General features: G+C 61.7%; 1 protein-coding gene across 1 annotated transcript; it reads left to right on the top strand.

Annotated features, from left to right (window-relative positions):
* Positions 1–7,845: 7,845 nt before the first annotated feature.
* On the top strand, positions 7,846–10,632 carry E2F2 (E2F transcription factor 2; the record flags this gene model as incomplete). Its single annotated transcript, XM_079546065.1, has 6 exons — positions 7,846–7,887; positions 8,632–8,719; positions 9,017–9,236; positions 9,322–9,480; positions 9,784–9,898; positions 10,162–10,632. The coding sequence occupies 6 exons, from the start codon at positions 7,846–7,848 to the stop codon at positions 10,630–10,632; spliced, it is 1,095 nt and encodes a 364-aa protein (XP_079402191.1).
* Positions 10,633–13,747: the final 3,115 nt, after the last annotated feature.

Here is a 13,747-nt window from a genome sequence, read left to right as displayed (position 1 = left end):
TGGGGACAGACGCTGTGCCGGGTCCCCAGCCACACACCGTGCTGCGTCACGGTGCTTTCCATGGAAAAGCAACAGGATTTTTTTTTTTTTCCCCAATTTTTTAAAATAAAATGCTAAAAATACCCCCCCCCCCCCCCCCCCCCAACTCCCCTCTCTTTCCCCAAATCGGGGGGCTGGAACGGACCGGAGGAGCACATTTCTGGCCAACCCCATCAACTCGCGGGTGCTGCGATGCGCTCCGCTTTCATCTCGGGGATGGGAACGGAGCAAGAAAATATATGAAAAAAAGGGGGGGATGGGGGGGGAGGTAAGGGGGGGGGTTCTGGGAACGCGGCCCCGAGCGGTGCCGTGGCCGGGCCGGCTCCTGGCAGCCTGCAGTCTGATGCAATCGGCGGCGTGACGGGGCCGCTCCGGCGGTTCCCCACCTGTATTTGCCATTGTGTGCCCGGAGCTGTTTGCAGGTGTTTGCTGGCGCCGCGCTGTCTGAGCCGCACTTCCCTCCTCCTCCTCCCTCTGCCGGCCCGGCCAAGGCCTCCCGGCCCGCAGCCAGCGAGCCCAGCAGAGCTGGGAAGCGGCACACGCGTGGCCTCGTGAACGGCTGCGCGGCTCGGGGTGCAACGCGCGTGGGTTTGCACGAGGGGGTTGGGGCTGTGTGTGTGTGTGTGCCTTCATGCAGTCGTGTTTTTATGTGTGCTTGCGTGCGCTTTTCCCCTTGCAAATGCCTGCTGCAACAGGGCGGCAGCCACCAGCGTGCTGTGCTGGCACACACGTGTGCGTGCACATACGTGCACAAATGCACTGCGGCTGCGGGACAGCACGTGTGTGTGCACACCCCATGAATGGGAGCACCAACAGCACACGCGTGTGCACAGCCTTAATAGGGGCTCACACACCCCACAAGTGTGCACCCCTCCCTGTGCACCGCTCCCCACGCGTGCAGCCCTATGCATTCATGCCCACATGCATACATACGTGTGCACATACACGCGTGTGCACACGTGCATCCAGCAGGGGCAGCTACACTGCCGTCAGCACTTGTGGCCACTGCTGTATTTTGGGCTCCAGCTCTGCCCCAAAGCTGCTCTTTCCCTTCAGCCCCCCCACCCCAAGACCAAATGGACCCCATGTGCAGCCTCAACGTTTGCAGAGGTAACAGGGAAGCAAAAGCTGGAAAAGAGAAAGGAAGGTTCGTTACTGCTAATTAATGGGTTTAATTGCGCATGGAGCTTTGTGGTGGGCTCAAGCCTACTCGGTCACACAGGGCAACCCAAACTGCCCCCCCTCCATCATCATCCTCGGGGTGGGAACCATCTAGGGCCCTGTCGGACATGGGGATAGGGAGCATCAGCAGGGGGGATGTGGGGCATGTTGGCCCCGTGGTGGGGCTGGGGGTGGCCACAAAGGGCTTTGTGTCCCTGAGCTCCCCCGTGCCTCAGTTTCCCCATGTGCAGCTTGAGGAAGCAGGCTGGGACAGGGGAGGGATGCTGCTGGGATAGCTGGGAATGCTCCTGGTGACACTGGAGCAGCACGGCTCTAGGAGTGCTGGCACGTGTCCCACGTCTCCTGTCCTTTTCCACCAGCGTCCCTCTGGCTCCACACTGGAGCCTGACCAGTTTGAGACTCCACGTTAACCCTTTCACCTCCGTGCTGCCGCTCTGCCTCTTCCAATCTCACCCCTCCTCCTGTCCTTGCTGCAGCCACTGCTGATGGGTTTGAAGTGGGGCCACGTCCACAGCCCATTGGATGTGGGGACACCCCCAGGCTTCCTGCTGTGTCCCCCCTCCAGGACCCCTGGGACAACTGGGAATACATCTCCAAGATAAGCCTGGACTGTTTCCTCAACCACCCCAGCATCAAGTTCATCATGTCTGTGCTCATCTCCATTGACATGGGGACAACAATCCTGATCAGTACCTCGAAGCCCATGGAGGTGGTGACCCCCACCACTCTTTCCCTCATCTTCACCTTTTCCCCATCTCTTTTGGGGCTGTAAAACCCCACAGCTCCATTTGCGGGAGTAGCATTGCCCCATTGAGCACCATGTTCCCATCTGGGCAGGGAGGCTGTGCATATCAGCTGCTGGAGAACCCACCAGGTGTTCTGGTTTGCACTCTTGGGGACCCTGTTGGTGCCCTGGGGTGGAAGCCACCATCCCCATGTCCCTCCACGTGTGCACCCCCTGTCCCTGCCCCTCTCCGACTGCCTCCTTGTGTGTCTGCATTTACAAGTCCCTGAGTCCTTTAGTCCCCCCCCTCCCTCTATGTGTCCCTCCATTCCTGTGTCCCTTTTCCTTCCATCCCTGTGTCACCACATCATTGTTTCCCTCAGTCCTTCCATCTCTCCTTCCTTCCATCCCTCTGTCATTGTGTCTCTGTGCCTTTGCATCCCTTCATCCCTCTATCCTTCCATCCCTGTGTCCCTGCATCCCTATATCTCTCCATCCCTCTGTCCTTCCATCTCCATGTCCTGCATCTTCATGTCCCTTTGTCCTTCCATCTCTGTCCTTCCATCCCTCTATCAGTGCATCCCTTTGTCCCCGTGTCCCTCTGTCCTTCCATCTCTATGTCCCTCCGTCCCTCCATCCTTCTGTCCCTCCATCCCCGCATCCCTCTGTCCCTCCACCCCTCTGTCCTTCCATCTCTCTGTCCTTCCATCCCGCTGTTCTTGTGTCCCTCCATTCCTCTGTCCTTCCATCTCCATGTCCTGTCCCTCTCTTCTTCTGTCCCTCCATCCATGCATCCTTCTGTCCTTCCGTCCCTCTATCCCTCCATCCTTCCTTCCCTGTCTTTCTCCGTCCCTCCATCCTTTCGTCCCTCTGTCCTTCCATATCTGTGTCCCTCTATCTCTCCATCCTTCCATCCCTCTGTCCATCCCTGTGTCCTTCCGTCCATCCGCCCCTTCCCGCTCCCCCGCCGTTCCGAAGCGGTTCTCAGCCCTCTGCTGCCGTCTCCAGGGCAGAGAGGGAAGAGCCTCACTCAGACACGGTTTAGATTTCGGATGGTGCTGCGTGTGGATCCAGGAGCTGCACTGAGCGATCCCTGTGGATCCCACTGGGGATATTCTGTGTTTCTTTGGTGACCCTCACATGGGGTGGCACTCAGCCCCCTCCTCACCCCACAGCACTGCTGGAACATCTTCCACTTCTTCCTGGTGTCCCTCCTTGTGCTGATCCTTCTCTGCATCATCTTTATGGCAGGGATGGGATCGACATTTATCACCTTGCTGTTGTCCATGATGATGCATTCCCTAAATGAACAACTGAAGGTGAGATGGAGCAGGAACTGGAGGGGTTCCTCTGTGGAGGCACAGCCTGCCAGCCCCAGCCTTTTCCACACCCCCCATCCCCATCCTGAGGGCTGACGTCTCCCCACACGGCCCCGATTTGGCTGAAATTGGCAGCAGTTGCCATCTCCCCATGGTGGGACGGTGGAGGTCTGGGCGAGCTGAGCTGCCAAGCCGTGCCGTGCTGCTGGCAGAGGGACACGGTGTCCTGCAGTGCTGGCAGCTTGGTGGCTTTGTGTGCTGCCCCAAGGTCCCAGGGCTGCTGTAGACAAATGTCTGCTCCAGGCTGGAGGATCAGGACAAGATGTTGGGTGTCCCCCTAAGCTGGGTCCCCCATCTGTAGCAGTGTGTCGGGCTTGGAGGTGGCTGATTTGCAGGAAAGATCTTCAGTGGGTGTGAACGATACCAGCCAAAGGCTGGGCTTCCCCGGCATGGGAGTGGGGTGCAGCGATGAAAAGGGTGATAGTGATGAGGAGGGGAAGGAGGAGGAAGAAGAGAAGGAAGAAGAGGATGAGGAGGAGAAGTATTCCACGGAAGGAATGCAGATGTTGAGCGGCCTCAGGATTAAACTGTGGGTCAATTTTGGGTGAAACTACTGAGATTGGGGATCACGGGGTCAGAGGCTCCTGTTCAGCACAGAGCATCGGCTCCCCCCAGTCCCTGCGCTGCGTTTGGGGCGGGCGGGAGGTGCGCAGCCCCTGGGTTGGAACTCACGGAGTTCGGGGGGGGGCTTAAAAGGAAGGGAAAAAAAGATAATTCAGTCGCGGTTCCGATCCCGATCCCTTCCGCGGACCCCGAGCAAGTGGTGCTAATGAGGTCCCGCCCCCTGATTTGCATATCTATCCCTGCCCCTCCCTTTCTGCGCGGCCCCTTTAAGGCCCTCCCCCGCCGGGCGCCGCGGGCTGCCGGGAGGCGGGGCTTCGGCAGCCGCAACCAATCAGCGCGCGGCATTTTCCGCGGGAAATCCGAATTTCGCGGCACGGCGTTTGGCGCTTAAAGGGAGGAAGGAAAAAAAAAAGAAGCGAAGGAAAAGGACAAGGAAGGAGGGGACCGGGAAGGGGGGGGAACCGAACCGCGCCTCCCCCGGGCCGCTCCCGTTGCTCCGGGCCCTGCCGGCCCCATCCGGGCCGAGCGCGGGCGATTTGGGGGGCAGAACGCGCCTTTTCCGTCCGGTTCTGCCGCCGGCCCCCCCCCCGCCCCGCCTCTCTCCCTTTCGATTTTCCGGCTGCTCTTTTTCCGCGCCCGGTTTCTCCCCCCCCTCCCCCTCCCTCCCCCCCCCCCAGCCCCAAAATGCAGCCGGGCAGTTTGTGACCCCCAGCAGCCCAACCCCCCAGCAGCGCTTTGTCGTCCCCCCCCCCCCCCCCCCAACCCCGGGGGCCGGGCTCTCGGCACGCACCTCGCCATGCTGCGGCTGCCCCGGGGGCTGTCACCCGCTGCGGGGGGGGGCACGGCCGTCCTGCCCCCCGCTCTCTACCAGCGCCCTCCGAAGAAAACGGCGATGGGATCGGCGGAACCTGGGGGGGCTGCGGTTTTGGGCAGCCCCCCGATGCCCAACGCCTGCTGCAACCGCCCGTACCGGCCCTACGCCACCCCTCAGGGACCCCCCCAGCTCAGGACGCTCCGATCGGCCTCTGCGGGACGGCTGCCGGTAAGGTGCCCCCCCTCGTTCCCTCGTGCAGCTTTAGAGGGGTGTTGGGAAGGGTCTATGGGGCTGTGTATGAAAGGGAGCGTGGGGGGGGGAGGGCGAGCCGTGCAGCCCCCCCAGCTGGGGTGTGCTTTGGGTTGTGCACCCCCCGGGGGTCCCCTCGCAGTGCTGGGTGGGGGGTGGGAGCGGCTGGAAATCAGAAGTGGCCACGAAATGGTGCGGGTGTTGCTCAACTTCCCCCCCTTGCCCCCCCCCTCGTCCCGTCCCGGCTTCCTCTTTGCGCCTTTATCTGCCCTTTTCTCTCTCTTGCTGTGCCCCCAAACCCCTCCGAGCCCCCCACGTGCTAAGGGATGTCACCCCCCCCCTCCCCCCCCCCCCAATGGGATGAGGGACCGTGAATGCTCAGAGGGGGGAGCTGAGCTGGCTGGAGGCATAGGGGCTTTGTGGGGCGGGGGGTGCTGGTGACAGCTGTGTCACCACGTCCCCGAGCTCTGGGCTGTGCTGTCAGCCCTGTGCCCCATATCGGGGTGGGTTCTCTCGGGGGCCCCGCTGGCAGCTGGGGTTGGCATTTAATCCCTTCGGTCCCCGGGCGTTCGTCCAGCCTTCTCTGTGCTCCTCTGTTCTCCTGGAGCCATCCCAGGCCCTGCTGCTGCCGTCGGGTTTGCAGGGCTTGGGGTCGGTATTCATCCCCCCTCCTGCGGCCGCTGCTGCTCGGTGCCAGCTGGGGACGAAGGGAGGGGGGGGTTCTCTTCCCGCTGTGCTGTGCGTGGCCCCATTCCGGGGGGGGGCTGTGGGGCTGCCCGTCCCTCCCAGCACTTGGTTGCCTTTGTTTGCAAACAGCATGGGATGTTGAGAGCCACACGGTGCTGCCCCCCTCCTCAAAAACACCCCCAAGCGCAATGCGCTCAGCCCCGTTTCCTTGTGCCGCTGCAGAGCTTGGTTTGGGTTATGTCCTACCACCCACACCATGCCCTGTAGGCAGGAGATGCTCAGGGTGCTCCTGTCCCTTGCATGGGGGTTTGGGTGACATTTGGGGAGCCTGATGCAGTGGCTGGTGGCTGTGGTGACATGGCTGTGCTCCTGGGTGCGACCTTTGTGTGCAGAGCTGGGGCAATCGGAAAAGGAGCTTTTCCACCCCATTCCCTAATGGGGCCATTGCAGCCTCTCCCACCTCCTTGTGGGGTTGGTTCTATGTCCATGGGGGCACTTGGGGCTGGTTGGGGTAGGAGCCCACCCTGGGCTGTCCCACCCCCATGTCCTGCTAGGGGAGACCAGGACAGTGTCTCATGATGTCTGATTTGGAGACCCTGGGGTGGGTAAATGCATCTCCCCCCATGAATGCATTTATTCCAGAGCCATTCAAGCTGTTGCCAATCCCATCTGCGGTATTTGCCATATGGGATCTCTATAGGGTTTCTATAGGGGAGAGTGGCTCTCCTCTGCAGGGGGGTCCCGGCCTCCCTTCCCCCTCTGTGCTGGGAAAAGGGGGTTCAGAGTCCATTGAGGTTTCGGTGCCGCCCGTGCAAAGAGCAAATAGGGGTGGGGGGGAAGGCAGCCCTGGGGCCCTTTCTTTACTGGGGGGGTGGGGAGTTGCCTGGTTTTGTGCTGGGAGCAGGGGGGACCCCACCTCACCGAGAGATCCTGGGAATGGCGTTTCCCTCTCTGTTCTGTGTGGGATGTGGGGCTTTCAGAAGGGACCCCAAATACGCCTATAGCTGGGGGGTGCGTGACCCCACCGTCACCCCAGCACTGCATCCCTTGGCACGTGCAGGAAGGCCGTGACCCAGCACGGTGCCAGGACCCCGGGGTGCAGCCCCCAAAGCCCCACCAGCACCACGTTCCCACGCCCCCGGGAGCATCAGGGGTCGGTGGGGCTGGGTTGGGCCGGGGGGGGGGAGGCACCGGGTTGGCGGTGCCGGGCAGGGCCCGGGCAAGCCCGGGGAAAGAAGGAGGTGTTGGAACGCAGCACGGGCAGGAGGAGCACCCACAGCCCCCGGGGGGGTTGCTGTGATGTTGGGCTGGGCGCTGGGTGCAGCTCTGGCAGGAGGAGCTGGCGGGGGGCCCGACCCCCTCCCTGACATCTCGCCCCCACGTCGGGCTCCGGATGGAGCTCCTTTTCCCACCCCGAGCATCAGGGTGTAGAATATACCCCCCCCCCCCCTCCTCCCCAGGCAGCAGTGGGTGGTGTGGGGAGGCATTCTGCCCCACGGGGGGGTGGGTGCAGGGTTTTGTTGGCTGCTTTGCTTCATCCTGTCCCCCTCGCTCCCCTCCCCACTGTGCCCAGCTCAGCTGTCGTGTGCTTAATCCTGCCCGGCCAGGAGGGAGCAGCTGGGATGCAGGAGGGACCCCCTTGTCCATTGTCCTTCATGGTCGTGTCCCTTGTAGACAGGAGGAGCAGCAAGTCCCCATTGCCCCCCACCCCATAGCCCCCCAGGTTGCCCCTCTTTGCTGTTTGAGTGGGGAGCCTTGGGTGGCTTTGTGCCTCAGTTTCCCCATTACTTAGGGAGATGGTGACACTGACACACGGATGGCCCCATCTGGGAGTGTAAGGAGTAGGATGGCCCAGGACATATCCCTCCTCCCCCTCCCCCCCCCCCCAAAATCTCTGGCAGATGTTTGAGGTCTGATGTGGGGCAGGTGTTTCCCATGCACCCAGCTTTAACCGTTGGGGGGCAGAGCTTTGGTGGGGTGCTGGGGAAAACCTGCCGGGGGGAAGGACGGAAGGAGGGAGGGAGGGAATGCATTCCCACAGGAGCTCAGGATCAACCTGGCTCCCTGGGGGGGCTGGAAAACAGCCCCTGGCGTTCTCCCGCCGGCCCCCTCGGGTGGGCACGGAGCCGAGCAGCCCAACCCCTCCCTGCAATGCTGGGTGAGCTCTGAGCAGGAGCTGTGCCGAGCTGCTGCGGGACCCCACTGCCATGAGGGACGTGCTGGGGGGGGCCCTGTGGGACAGGGAGCAGGTATTTGGGGGGGAGGGGGGGATGACAGGGTGAAGGGGTGATGCTGGGGGGCTGCTTTGTGCTGTTGGGATAAATGACCCCCCTCCCTTTCCTCCCCCCTGCCCAACGAATCGCCTCCCTTGTGTTTAGGGATGTGGGGGGGGAGGGGTACCGTGGTGGGGTGGGGGGTGGTTTGCTGACACCCCCAGCTTCTCCCTGTGTCTTTCTGCTGTGCCCCCTTCCCCCAGTTCTGGGGGTCTCTCATCCACAAATGATGCTGGGGGTGGCATTTCAAGGAGCTGCTTGGTGAGGTGTCCCCTCTCCAATGACCTCCACGGTGGGTTGAGGGAAGGGGATGAACAGCCCTGGGGACCCAGTGGGGTTATGAGGGGGGAGAGGGGGGCAAGGATCCGGCCTTGCTGTTCCATCCTGGGAATCCCCCATTCCCACAGCTCAGCCCCACAGAGCTGTGCCAGCAGCTGGGGGTGAGGGGAAATCCCTGCTGCTTCCCCATGTGGGCTCTGGGGCTGGAACAGTGGGCAGGAAGCAACTGTGGGGCTGGGATCTCCCCATTTCCCCTTCAGTCTACCCCGTCACAAGCACAGCGGTGTCAGTGTGGGAACCCTTCCCAGTAAAACCCCAAAAGTGGTTTTGCAGGCAAGAGAGCATCTCTCAGCCTGTGGTCTGGCACCACGCAGTGCCCCTTTTGGGGGTGGGGGGGATGGCTGGGGCTGTCCCCACACGGGATATTCTCTCTTTCTCCAGGCTAAGCGCAAACTGGACCTGGAGGGCCCCGAGCTCCACACACCGAAGGGGAAGGGCAGGACTGTGGTACAGGTGCCCAGCCCCAGGAGTAAGTTTGGGGCTTTGGAGGGCAATGGGAGGGGTGTGGGGTAGAGGGGCGAAGCCCATTTCCCAGAGCCGCACTGTGTCCCCCCTCCAGCTCTGCCTGAGGTGACCCCCAGGAGCAGCGCTCTGTGCAGCTCTGTGTGCCGTTTCAGTTCACTGCATGGGCGCAGAGCTCCTGGGGCAGGCAGGCTACGTGTGGGGTATTTCTCCACCAGCCGAGGGGTTACGCTGGGTTTAATGGTCCCAGCATCCCAGGCTAAGGAGGCATTTTGGTGGGGGGGGGGGGGTTCTCTCCTTGCAGCCCCCAAGTCCCCGGGTGAGAAGACACGCTATGACACCTCGCTGGGGCTGCTCACCAAGAAGTTCACCCTCCTGCTGAGCGAGTCACCCGATGGAGTGCTGGACCTCAACCGCGCCGCTGAGCTCCTGGAGGTGCAGAAACGCCGCATCTACGACATCACCAACGTCCTGGAGGGCATCCAGCTCATCCGCAAGAAGTCCAAGAACCACATCCAGTGGATGTAGGCAGCGCTGGGGAGCGGGGGGAAGGGATGACGGGGTGATGGAGGGGGTGTGAGGTGCTCAGGGGACCGTCTCTGCTTGCAGGGGGACGGGGATCTTTGAGGACGCGGCGGTGGCAGCCAGGCAGCAGGTGCTGCGTGGGGAGGTGGCCGAGCTGGGCAGAGCAGAGAAGGCTCTGGACCAGGTCCTGCAGGAGTGCAGCCTGCGGCTGCGGCAGCTGACGGACGATGGAGCCAATCAGAGATATCCTTTTGCTGAGAGAGATGGGGCTGGAGGGCTTGGGTACCCCCTCCGAGTTCCTCTCCATCCCTTTGGCTTCCCTGGGCGGGTGTCTGTGTGTCACTGAGGCCGATGTTTGGGTGGGGAATTCACAGAATCACAGAATGGCCAGGGTTGGAAGGGACCTCAAGGATCACGAATCTCCAACCCCCCTGCCACACACAGAGCCACCAAGCTCCCCATTTCATACCAGCCCAGGCTGCCCAGGGCCCCATCCAACTGAGCTGTCCTCCTCGTGGCCTTGCTTTTTCCTATGCCTCATCCCACGCTGGCGTACGTCACCTACCAGGACCTCCGTGCCATCAGCAGCTTCCAGGAGCAGACAGTGATTGCTGTGAAAGCCCCCCCGGAGACGCAGCTGGAAGTGCCTGACCTCAGTGAGGTGTGCATGGGGTCAGGAAACGGGGTTGGTGCTGGGATGCTGCCATACTGTCCCAACCCCGGGTCCCATGGGTGCTGCTGTATCACCCTGAGCTGTGTTGGGGTTTCTCTGTGGGTTTTGGGGTTGTTAGGTGGTGCTGTGTGGGGCCAGGGGATGGACTTGGTGATCTGTGTGAGTCCTTTCCAAGTGGGAACGTTCTGTGATAGTTTAGGGATGTGGGCTGGGCTCTGGGCACCCGTTGAGCCTTCGCTCTGCCCACCCAGACCAACCTGCAGCTGCACCTGAAGAGCACCAATGGCCCCATCGAGGTCTACCTGTGCCCAGAGGAGATCCTGGAGGACAGCCCTACCAAGGACCACGACGTCCCCTCCAGCCCTGTGCTGCGGGACAGCAGCACCCAGCCCTCCCTTCAGAACAGCCCAGAGCCCCCCATATCCCCACAGCCGCCCAATGGCCACCATGCCCCATCCTTATCCCCATCCCCTCCCCTCTCCAGCCCTGCAGAGCCCCACTCACTGCTGGAGGTGGGCGCAGGGCTGCTGGACTCCCCCCATCACCTCTTGCAGCAGACAGAGGACCAGCTGCCCTGCGCCCCTTCCTACCTGGACTCGGTGCCCTTCATCCCCTTCTCACCCCCCCTGGAGCAGGATGAATACCTCTGGGGGCTGGAGGGTGGCGAGGGACTCAGCGACCTCTTTGAGGCCTATGACCTGAGTGAGCTGCTGAAGGACTGAGCCTGCTCCGTTCCCAACTGCTCCATCCCTGTCCCCACAGCTGGGGAAGGGCCACAGTGCCCCGGGTGGCTTTGCTGAGGGGAATTGGGGGTCTCCACCCCAACTGCTCCATGGGCTGCTGGCAGACCTTTGGGTGCTTGGGTACCGCAGGCCTTTGGGTACGGGGTTGGGGGCACCCACCTAGCAGTAATGGGGCCCCTGCCAGAAGGAGCTGTGTTGGGGAGTGGGGAGGGGATCACGTTTTGGGGGCACTCCAGTTGCTCCTGATAGAGTGGTGCTTTGGGGTGGCGGATGCTCGTTTGGAACCCTGTGGGGCACCTCCAGCTGTGTGGGTTGGAGCTGACGGTGGAGAGGCACTGAGCACAGAGACACTCCCTCTGCTGTCACTGAAATGTCAATAAGGAATAACGAGCTGAGGTGGAGGCAGATTTTATTCCAGAGGGGGATGCTCAACTTGGGGGTGGGGGCACTTCGCCTGCAGCCTCTTAAAACAGAGCCGTGGGCAAATCCATGTGCCGTGATGGTGCTTGGGGGGATGGACACTGGGGCTTAATGGGGCAGAGAGGTGGCAGTTAGTACCTGTGGGGGGATCAGGAGCAGCGTGGGGCACATCAGCTGCATCACTTTCCCACTCCTCACTGCAGAGGCTTTAGCATTGCTGGGGCTGTGCAGAGGTTTTCCCCTGGATGGCATCGGGCTGCGTGTGGCCATGTGGGTTCTCTCCATCCTGGTGATGTGGGGTCAGCGTGGCCCCACCAGCACAAAGGATACACCCCAGGGAAGTCCTCCCCATGGAAAAACGTGTGTTAATTATTGCACTGTATTTATACAGGACCCACCTCTGACACGGTGCTGTTGGGGGTTCGGGATTCAGTTTCTGAGTGTATTTAAGTTGTCCTTTTTGGGTTTGCTCTGCTGCAGTTTGGTTGGGATGCGGTGTGGGTGAGAAATGTGTGGCATGTGGTGTTCTCTGCCTGGGAGGGGATGAAAGGAGATGAAATAAAACTCATGAGTTGTCAGCAAAGTGCCGGCGCTGTTCATGGTGTGTTCTGGATGTTCGAGGTCTGCTGGTACCCAGTGATGCTGGGTGGGACCCAATGATGTCTGTTGATGTCTGGTGGTAACCCGTTATGTCCAGTGGTACCCTGTGATGTCCAGAAATACTCTGTGTCTGCTAGTACCCTGTGGTACCCTGTGATGTGGAGTGGTACCCAGTGATGTCCAGTGATTCTCAATGTCTGATGATACCCAGGGATGTCTGGTGATGTCTGGTGGCACCCTGTGGTGTCAGTGATGCTCAACGTCTGGTGACGCCCAAAGATGTGGAGTGGTACCCAGTGATGCTCAGTGCCTGATGATACCCAGCGATACCCAATGATGTTAAGTGGTACCCAGTGATGTCTGGTGGTAACCAGGGATGTGCAGCGATACTCAGTGCCTGGTGACATGCAGTGATGTCCAGTGGTTGATATCCGGTGGCACCCAGTGATGCCTGCTGGTATCTGGAGCCGCAGCACGCACTGGGATTGCATTGCTCATCCAGAGGGCGAAGAGGAAGAAGAGGTGAGCTGGGTGAGCGGCACCGAGCGCTGTGCCCACAGCCCCGTCCCCGTATCCCCGTAGCTGCCGATGCTGGGCAGTCCCCGTAGCGGCCGGGAGGTGGCGGGGCCACCCCAGGATAGGGATGCTGTGCTCGGGGTCCAGCCTCCACGCCCTGAAGATGCCCAACGTTTGGTGGGGGATCCCCAGCCAGGACCCAACCAGCAGCACCTACATTTCTTCCAAAGCGGCAGGACCCAAAACCTCTTCACCCTGTGCCTGCCAGACCCCTACCGAGGGAAACGTTACCCAGGGAGCAGTGTGGGCTGCTGGGATTTTGCCAGCGTCAAAATCTGCAGCAGAACCGGTCTGAATGTTTGTTTGCAGGACCGGATGTTTGCAGGACGCTGCAGGTGCAAGAAATAAAAGGAGCAGGGGGGGTGAAGGGGTGGGGGGGGTTGTAGGCGGGTTTAGGAGCTGCATGGGTTTGGGGCGCTGAATGGGGCCCAGGGTAATTTGGAGAGATGGGAAAGAAGCAGATGGAGGTTTGACCTGCCCTCAACTTGCTCTAAGTGAAGGGGCTTCTACACAGCAGCCTTGTGCTTGTGAGCCCCCCCCCCCCCCCGTTTCTGGAAAACCAAAGAGATTGGGGGCTTTTGCCCTCTTGCCTGGAGAAGTGAAACCCGGAAACAGAGCAGTGGAGGACTTGGGGAATGTCCCCTAGAGTGTCCCTCCATGCCTTCTCCCTGCTTCACCTTTTCCTTATTTCCCAGCAGATTCTCCTTTCTCTTGCCCCCCCCCCCCCCAGTAGTAATTCCCACTCTTCCTCAGCTCTCGCTTCCCTGCGGGGATTTTTTGTTTGGAGCGAAGCCACAGGGGCAGCACTGTAACACGGGGCAGGGTTCAGCCCTCAGGGGGGAGAAGGGGGGGGGGGGGGGTTGCACAACGTGCCCCCTGCTCCAGGTCCGAGCAGGAGACGGCAAGATGGGGACAGCGCTGTGCTTGGGGAGCGGGGCTGCGATTTAACATGGATTTAACCCAAACCCTCATGCGCTGAGGCTGATCTACAGGGGAAACTTTGCCCTCCAGGTGGGCAGTGACCACTGCAGCCCCCACCGTCCCGAACCCACGCTGTCCACGGGTGGAGAGGGAGCCGTACCTCCCCCCCCCCCCCCCCCCCTCCCCCTTTCGCTTCCAGGATGAAGTTTCCACACTTCGGACCCCCGCCGCGTGCGGTGCAACGCGTGGAACCCCCGATACTCTGAGTTACATCGGAGCCGAGACGGAGGGGAAAGGGAAGGGGGTGGTGGGGAGGGGGGCGAACAGCGGAGCGCTTCGCCTTTAACCGACGCGGGGAGGGGGACGGGACGGGACGGGCGGCACCGCCCCCACGATGGCGGCAGGGAAGGAACGAGCGAGCGGGCGGGCAGAGGGAGAACCTCCCCGGTGTAACGCGACCGGTGTGCGGGGCGTGGGGTGCTGAGCCGGGGTCCGGGACCCCCCGGTCCCCACCCGTCCCCACCGGCACCGGGGCGCTCTGTAGGCTCCGGGCGCTTTCCCGGCTCAGCCCCGGCTG

This window comes from Tetrao urogallus, assembly GCF_951394365.1.
Source record: "Tetrao urogallus genome assembly, chromosome: 23".
Classification (NCBI taxonomy): Eukaryota; Metazoa; Chordata; class Aves; order Galliformes; family Phasianidae; genus Tetrao; species Tetrao urogallus.
Note: the sequence above shows the minus strand (reverse complement) of the source record. Positions and strands in the feature narration are given on the sequence as shown.